This window comes from Apis laboriosa, unplaced genomic scaffold, assembly GCF_014066325.1.
Source record: "Apis laboriosa isolate Shangri-la unplaced genomic scaffold, ASM1406632v1 scaffold4_cov146, whole genome shotgun sequence".
NCBI lineage: Eukaryota > Metazoa > Arthropoda > Insecta > Hymenoptera > Apidae > Apis > Apis laboriosa.
In genome coordinates, this window is record NW_025223501.1 from 4120120 (window position 1) to 4129766 (window position 9647).

Consider the following 9647-nt stretch of genomic DNA (forward strand, 5'->3'; position numbering starts at 1 on the left):
TAGTAATAATAATAACAACCTATTAAAGAAAATTTAATTTAACGATTCATAAATCACTTTTATCCAATAAAATGTTATCGATAATAAAGTTCACATTTAAATTATATACGGTATTCGATCGAATATATAATTAATATATAATCGATTTTGATATTTCATGAAATTTAACGACATGTATACATGATTGATTGGCTGAACCGATTGCCTAATTTGCATGTCCCAGATCTTAGTCCGATCGTACCCCGATCTCGATCGATTATTATCACCGATTATTATCAATAATTATTATTATTGTTATTATTATTATTATTACTATTATTATTGTTGTTGTTATTATTGTTATTATTATTACTATTATTATTACTATTATTATTATTATTATTATTATTATTATTATTATTGTTATTATTATTGTCCTGTTTCTTCGACTCGATAATCTTTAGACGCCCGCGATTGTTAATGATGAGGGGCTGATTAAAATGATGTGTTGCGTGTTGTGCATGTAGGCGTTTACGGGGATGTACAGCGTGTGAAGATTCTCTACAACAAGAAGGACTCGGCACTGATTCAGATGGCCGAACCGCATCAGGCGCACTTAGGTAATTATCTTTTCCATAATTTGCATTTTTTTTTCTTGAAATAGAGTTTTTTTTTTTTTTTTATTTTCATCTTTATTGATGATCTGCGATATTTCGTGAATCAATGATCGAAGAAAGAAGAAGAAATTTTATGAAAAGATTGTCAAACTTTTTCAATGAAAATTATTTTTTCTTTTGTGTAAAAGTTTTAAAAAAATCTTTTTTATTAAAATATCGATATTTTGATCGATATCAACGATTCAATGATTATTTATATATTATAAAGAATTAGGAAAATTTGTTATCCAATCGTTAAGAAAATGTTTCGATAATTTTAAATTTTAAATCCTAGCACTGACGCACATGGACAAATTGCGAGTATTTGGCAAGCAGATCAAGGTAATGCTCAGCAAGCACCAGACGGTTCAGTTACCGAAGGAGGGCCAACCAGACGCTGGATTGACGAAAGATTACACCAATAGTCCTCTTCATCGGTTCAAGAAACCAGGCTCGAAGAATTATCAGAACATTTATCCACCAAGTTCCACTCTGCATTTATCAAATATTCCGTAAGCAAAAATCTATCTCTAAATATTAATATATAATAATATATTAATATTATTTTTAAATCTATCTTTAATTTTCATGATAATTGTATATAGTAAATAAAGATTATTTACTACAAAAATAATAATTGAAGTATTTTATAATTAATACCTGAGGTATTGAAATATTTTTCGTGTTTTCAGAACAACTGTGACCGAAGAGGAGATCAGGGATGCATTCACCAAAAATGGCTTCACCGTGAAGGCATTCAAGTTCTTCCCGAAAGACAGAAAGATGGCGCTTATACAGATGCCAAGCATGGACGATGCTGTAGCTGCTTTGATCGTAAGTGTCCTCTTTGATTTAATTTTTTTTATTATATTATTATTATTATTTTTTTTTTTTTAATACACTTGATCTTTCTAATTTTAAAATTTCCAACGATTGTTATTATATATATATATTGATATAATAATAATCTAAATTCGAAATTACATAAAAGTTCGATCGATTTAATGCTTCATTCGAATTATATTTGTAATTCTCGTTTTGTTTCGTGCTGAACCAGCGTTGACGAGGCTAAGGTGAATTTATAACGCGTTTATTATTTACCATGTGAAAATTCATCAGAGAGACGTAATTAGTTTAGTCATTGGCGCCTGGCATTGTTTGCCTTTGATACAATTGAGCGGAATTATAAATAACAAATCTGCATTACGCCTGCTCGAAATTAAATCGTTTTACTCGTCATAAAATAATCATTGTTCATCATTTTCCACGATTCATCCGTGCCTGTTTCTAGTTTTGTTCCAACCAAGATAATTAATCTTTTGTACATTAAATATGAATATTATCGTGTGGGGTTATTGAATATCTTTTCATTGTGCAATGAAATCAAAAACATATTGTAAAGGTAATGAATTATTTTATTAGTATTGTCACTCGCATGGAAATATAAATATGGATGGCTCAACGAAAATGATAAAAATATTTTGAATATTGTAATTAAAAAAATTGATGCTGAAATATATATAAATATGTGATTCTGATACATGGAATACTGTATCAGAATATTGTAAATAATGTTAAAAAAATATATTTTTTTTTATAATAAAACAGGATAATATTATTTTCTGCGTAACAAATTGTATATTTTTAGAAGAATTAAAATTGAATGCAGAAATAAAATTCAAATATAACATTTATTATTGAATTTAATAATATAATTTATTTAAAAAAATATATATTCTTTTTCGCGTCATAATTCACACATGTGATCATTCGATCTTCAATTTATCCGTGAAACAACTCAATAGATTAATTTATTCGTAAATTTAATTTACAAGAAAAGATAAATAAAATATATTTTCCATTAAAATTTAAGAAATTAGTAAAATTAAAAAATGCATTAGATTAATAGTCTTCAAGGGTTCATCCTTATTCAAAATCACTTCTTTACTCGATCTTTCTTCTTTACAGCACTAACAAAAATTGTTCGTCTATTGCAGAAAATGCACAATTACCAGTTAAGCGAGTCCAATCACCTCAGAGTGTCATTCTCGAAGAGCAACATCTAACAAGAATCACAATTAAGCAACCTGCAGAAACCGCGATCAATGAGAAGGGGACCCAAGGTGATCCAAAATTTTAAGTGAAACTCCCAATGTTAAAAGCGTTGAAAAAACCTGTTAAAAACCAAAAACCTGTGCGGACCAAGGAAATTCGGGGTCTGGTTCGAGCCACGCAGTAGACAAGGCTTAGTGTCTACAGAGGTTATTAGGAGTAAATAATTAAACAAGGGACACGATGCTACGTATTGCTCGGAAGAAGGCCTTTGAAATGGAATGCGGGTTTCATTGGTTATCTTCTCATAGACCAAATACAATCATAAAAATAGGGATACGTATTGGGCCAAAAAAGTCTGACACCTTACTTCTACTTACAAATAAGATCTTATAGCATTGCGTTTATAGGGGCGAGGAAAGGCAAACAAACAAAAGGGCACTTCCTTTTATCACCAAAAGACTTTTTCCCGGCAACACGTGGTATCTGTACTTTCACATAATTGCAAACACCCACGCAAACACGGACAAACCATCGCACACTATGTTATACACCCTGCATTACATCTTCAGACATCCTCAAACACAGTGAAACACACTCAAGCAAAACTTCAATATAATACATAATATATATATTTGATATATCGCAATGTAACAGGTGTGTCCAAAAGTGCGCAGCGGCTACATCCCAATAATCTATATTTTATTAATAACTGATAAGGACTTAGGATTATCGACGTTAACGGTTTATGGTAATCGAGAGCTAGCAGAGAGAGAAAAAAAAAAAAAATTAATCTATTACGAATCTAACGTCGTGACACACGCGGTACATATACATATATATATATATATAAATATTATATAAATTAGAGACACGATGATCTGAGCACGACGAACCGAAAGAACGAAAGAGAAAGAGAGATAGAGAACTCGTGAACACGAGAGAGACAGAGTGAATGCGAAGCGAGCGAATGAACACAATCCAGGGAATATCCGAGAGATAAGTATGATGATAATATGTATGTGTGTAATCCTCCTGTTGAAAGTTCAGGATAACGTAGTACGGTGGTTTGTATGCCTAATCGGGGCCTTAGGCGTCGTTCACACCAGAATTCAAGGGAACCAGCTGTTTGTTCGATTATTCTTCGCCCATAAAAAAAAAAAAAAAAAAAAAAAAGGAGAGAATGATAGGGGAAGAAAGGGACGATATTTCACGCTATTCGAGCAAGCTTTTCTCCACGATGGCTGTTTACACGAATTAAATAAATGAAATGATGAAAAGAGGATCACTATAACCAATTTAGCAAGAAGAAATAGAGAATCGTTGAAGAGACGTTGGACCGATTCGAAAGTATGTTTATATCTCGAGTGATCTTCTTCTGCATCTCTTCTCCTCTTCTATGATTTTTAAAAAAAAAATTTCTCTGTCGACAACATATCATTGTGCTTTTCCTTCGAAAAGACACACATCGTGCTTTGGGCATCGATCCAACGTTTTCTCTTTTTTTTTTTTTTCTTTTTTTTTTTTTTTTTCTCTCTCGTTTTCCAAGAGGTATAGTGATGCCTCGAATTAGATTTCGATCAGGATAGCGATTTGGTGTGCCTGTTGAGTGATTCTGTAATCTTCTTGCCTGCTTTTCTCTTCCACGGTCGCTGTAATTGACGTTAAAAAAAGGCTCGTCAGGGAAGAAACGTGATAGAATATCGGTTTTCCGGACAAAAATATCGGTTAACCGGGCTTCTATCTATCCGGTTATATCGTTAATTGATCGTTACGATACGTAACGTCGAATAATAATAATTGCCAAAACGCGACGAAAAAGAAAAAGAAAGATAAAAATAGAAAAACAAAAAAAAAAGAGAGAGAGAAGAATATTAAAGAGCGCATGAAAGTAGCACACAGCTGTAGGGAAGAGAAAGCGGAAAACTGAGCCTAATTAATTAAAACGCGAAGAGTTTCTCGACGACCCCATCGAATTTCGAAAAAAAGAAAAAAAAAAAAAGAATAGAAAAAAAAAACGAAAAAAAAAAAAAAAGAAAATAGAGAGAAAGTAACGATCTCGATGATCCTTGCTTTGGGAGAGGAGCGTTCAGTCGCGAGACACAGAGCATTAAAGAATTATCTAAGGTTAGCTGTTAAGTGGACGAAACAAAAAAAGAAAAAGATTTAAAAAGAATAAAAAACAAAGCGTGACACAACATACGACACAGACATGACAAAATACAAGGAAACAAACGCATACATGCAAAAAAAAAACATTTACATTTAAACGTTCACAGTGTACACACGACTTAGCGTGTTAGACTCGTGTAGTAGTCCCCTTATCCCCTACCCCCCTTTCTAATTAAGCCTCCAGATCTTAACGAGTACTATAATGTATAGTTGAACTCGACAATCACTCGACTCTCTGTATTGATAATTCTCGAGGGGAGGAAACAAAAGAAGATAAGGAGTAAAAAAGAAAAAAGAAGGAAAGATAGAAAGGAAAAGCAAGAGTGGAAAGGAAAAATGAAAGAATAAAAAAAAAAGAAAAAAAAAAAAAAAAAAAAANAAAAAAAAAAAAAAAAAAAAAGGGTATCCCTGAGCCGTTGGAAAATGCTGCTACTATTCTTGAGAAAATTGTTATTTCAAGTATCTGCTGGGATTTTTTCGAGTTCACTATCTATTTCTACTTCTTTTTTCCTTCTTCGAGCATTCTTCTCGCCTTTCTCAACGTCACTTTATAGGAAAGTGGGAATTCTCTTTCGTTGCGCCACTTTTTTACGTTCCTTTCTGTGAGAGTTTCTCTTTTGAATTTGACCCTTTTTTCCTTATTTTGTTAGAAGTTCTTCCAATCTTTCTACAATTGTCAATTGAGAATGGAAAATAGTATTGTACGATCAGACCTTAAGTCAATAAAAAGAAGAATTTTTCTGAATGGAAATGAGCGAATGTAACGAAATGTTAAGCTAATAATAGAATGCGTTTTATATATATATATATATATTAAAAAAAAAAAGAAAGAAAGAAAAAAAAAGAAAAAAAAAAGAACAAAAAGCGTGAAATCTGAGACGTATGAATAATATTCTCTTCACGTATAAAAGTTTCAAAATGAATGAATAGAAAATGAAGATAATAGATAGATCGTGTAAAAGATTTTTTCATGGAAGATATAATCTTTATACCATAGTACCACGAATTTCTGTTTTTTTCAAGAAAGGTGACAAACGAGCTAAGATTAATTACTTTCTAAAGGAAATAAAGAAAATAAGGATCGTTACGATGAAATCAAAAATATACAAATGATATATTAAAAATGAAGAAATTAAATTCTAATTCGATCGGAAGAACTTCTAATCCTTTCTTAGTGAGAAGAGAAAAGTAAATTTAATGATGAGAAAGAAATATATCGAGTAAAATCGATTAAAAAACTTTTCGTTTCGGAACAGATTGTTAGAATTGTTATCAAAAGTATCACGAGAGAGACGATCAAGGGAATCGGAATCGTGGGCCAGGAATTGCGTTGCAAGTCACAATCAGCTCGCGAGACAAATCAATTTTTGCTTTTTTGTACACGGAGATATACACGTAGTAAGATACCGCGATGGATCATTCGCGATTTGTCCGAGCGAGCGCTTTAAAGGTTAAGCTGTTTCATAGTAAGTTTGTCGTTAGGGGAAATCGGTTGTGTCACCCAGAAGACCCGGGATGATTAGTGATCGATGTCCACTGGACGAGGCAGAGGCAAACCAGAGACTCGTTTTCTCGTCGATCGATCGTCGTCGAATCGAATGTGTCGCTTTTTTTTTTTTTTTTTTTTTTTTGTAAAAATCGATTTTTTTTTATTCCTTTTTAACTCCTCTTATCTCTAACTTTTTATTCGACGTATTATTATTCGAACCTCCTAAGAATTGATCCAACTCTTGTGTCCGTAAACACCACAGAAGTAGATTTTTTTAACGGTCACGGAATATCTGTCTTTTTTAGACGTCCGTTTTTTTCTGGAAACTGCAAACGAACTTTGAAAACAATGGATCGTTTTTCGAGATTTGAAAGATTGAAATTTTTCGATGATCGATCAGGTATGGAAATGGAAGTTTGAGTAATTAATTACAGTGCTGGTTACAGAAAGACCCGTTCCAGATATTATTTTACAAAGAATATGATTTTTAAACTGAAAATAAAAATTTAGCTTTTTAATCGGGTTAATAATTTTTTTGTTTTGTTTTATCAATTTTATTTGACTCGGTGGAAAAATTGAAAAAAATTGAAATTTTATTTTTGTTATATTCGGTAAAATGTTTTTAAATATAGATTTTCATGAAGAGAAACAACGTTTTAGTCTTTCATTCTCTTTCATCGTGTTAAAGAAGTAATGAAAAAAAATAATTGTATTACGCTACAAATTTCTGTATCTCCCATTCGAAATTTTCGAAAAGATCTGGAAGGGTCTCGAAACTCAAGAAAATTCACTTTCCATCTCGAGTCGAATAAATTCCCAAACGCGTAAACTATTTAAAAAAAAAAAAAAAAAAAAAAAGAGGAAAAGTAATATAAATCCAAATTTATATTTAACGAGATTGAACAACTCACGACAATCATTTTATATTTAAAACTTAGACTTTCAGAGCCTTAGAAAACTTTCAGAGGAAACTTCAAGGAACGAGTTATCCAGCATTAATAGCCAATAAAAACTTTAATAAAAACTTAGAATCCTTAGGAAACTGTTAAAATCCAAACAAAAAAAAAAAAAAAAAAAAAAAAAAGACGAAGCAAGAAGAAGATAAAATATCGAACCAATATAATAGAGTAAAATTAAAAAAAAAAAAAAAAAAAAAAAGAAGAAGAAAGAAACTATACGAACTACATATAATTAGTTTAGAACACAATTAGTTCGACGACGATCGATAATCTCCGCGAAGCATTTAAGTACCTATACACTTTTGCGCTCGCACCTTCACGTTTCTTCGCATTTAAATACACGATACACAAGTATACATATAGGTATATATACATTACACACTTGACCATCTACAGAAACGCACACACCCATATCATCACGATCGAATTTATAGAATAAATCGACACGGTGTATGGGACACGTTTTACGATCGCTCTTCCACGTGTCTTCTTTCGACACGACACGATTTATTATTATTATTATTATACACGATTTACTATTTACGATTTTTATACCTCGATTACCGAACGGAGCCACCCCCGCACACGTACAGACACGAACACTACAACGCCCCATACGAAAGTATTTTTTGAATCGCGCGCGATTTACGCGACCCGGAAGTGGAGGAACGACTTTTCTTTCGAACGCTCTCTCCCTTGCCGCTTGCCGAATTTTTTTTATAGAGGGGGGAGGAAAAAAAGAAGGGAGAAGAGATAGGAAATGAAGAAATTCTGGGAAAAAGATTGTATTCGCGAGTGGAGGTTGAACAATTTAGGGAGCAAAGAGAGAAAGAGAGAGGGAGAAAGAGAGAGAGAGAGAGAGAAAAGAATATTATGATATAGAAATTTGTGGGAAAAATGTAAAATTATGGTTTTTTTGAAGGTATAAAGAAGGAAAAGTGAGAAATGGCGGCAGAAACCACTTCCGGGTCACATTTTTCGACGTCTTTCACGCGTCCAACGACGCGAATATTTCCCACCATTTATCTGAAGGTGCATATTGTCGCGTAGGTTTCTTGACTTCCGGTATTATCCATGCGTTGCGTTCAAACGTCGCTTCTGAACATATATATACATATATATATATTTTTATTTTTCATTTCTTAATCACGTTCATTTCTTTTCTTTTCTTTTTTTTTCTTTTTTTTTTTTTTAAGGTAATTAATCTATTTAGCCTATTTTTTTAATCGTCCGACACGTATACACTACCATACGACTTGTCGTTGCTACTACTTATTAATTAATCCTCACCCCTCTCTTTAATCGTTTACGTATTCGTTTTTATTATGATTATAATTATTATTACTATTAATATCACTATCTATCTATCTATCTATCTACGATTATTATTATTATTGATAATTCTAGCGCTAATTACTCATTTAATTACTTTTTAACATTGTCATTAATTATTCCCTAGTTCGTATCCTCTATACTACTATTTACTATATACTACCTACTATTTACTATTTACTACTATTACTTATGCCACTATATAATTTTTTTTTTTTTGTTTTTTTTCTTCCTCTTTTTTTTTACTTTAATATTTTTAATTCTCTAACTATTAGACTGTATCGGTTAAATGCGACGCACGAGCTTAGTTTTTTTTACTGAGCGAATAAGAATGAGAAAGAATACGAAATGTAGAAGTGTATTAGCTACAAGCGAAAAAGAGAAAAAAAAAAAATAAAATAAAATAAAGAAATGATAAGGAATACACACACATATACACGTAACATATAAACGAATACACGAATCTGTGTACACACGGACACGTGAAACGATTTTTTTTTCTTGTAAGATCGAGCGTTCTCGATTGGTTCAGTTCTTCTTAAACAAAATGAAAAAAAAAAAAAAAAAGAAAATGAAAAAAAAAAAAAGGTCTCGAAGAAAAGGTCTCGAATATTCTTTAGTTGTTAGGCTCACCAATCACACTTCATCTTTCCTTTTTCTCGATTTCTTTCGGCGCTACGATTTCTCCCCTTCCCCCTTTTTTTTTGATTTTCTATTTCCAACATCTCACATCCTCTCACCGTTTCGAATTTCTCTTCTCTATTCTAATTCTATATTCTATTTCTAATTTTATTATTATAATTATCGTTATTATTCGCTATACTTATTGTATTATCTTATATTGCTTATAACTTCTCTTATAGTCACGCTATTCTCACTTTCTCTGTCTTTCTCATTTTTCTCTCTCCACTCTCTCTCTCTCTCTCTCTCTCTTTCTCTCTGTCTCTCTCTCTCTTTCTCTTTCTCTTTCTCTTTCTCTCATACTCTCTTGCTATCTTAATATACGTG

General features: G+C 31.8%; 1 protein-coding gene across 6 annotated transcripts in view; it reads left to right on the plus strand.

The window, feature by feature from the left end:
* Positions 1–7448, plus strand: part of LOC122717197 (polypyrimidine tract-binding protein 2) — a 503296-nt gene extending 495848 nt beyond the window's left edge. For all 6 annotated transcript variants that reach the window (XM_043941033.1, XM_043941030.1, XM_043941029.1 and 3 more), the window contains 4 exons: positions 507–599; positions 931–1147; positions 1328–1469; positions 2633–7448. In XM_043941033.1, the coding sequence (XP_043796968.1) occupies positions 507–599; positions 931–1147; positions 1328–1469; positions 2633–2701 (521 nt within the window). In that variant the 3' untranslated portion in view covers positions 2702–7448. The remainder of the gene's footprint in view (positions 1–506; positions 600–930; positions 1148–1327; positions 1470–2632) is intronic.
* The last annotated feature ends 2199 nt before the right edge of the window (positions 7449–9647 follow it).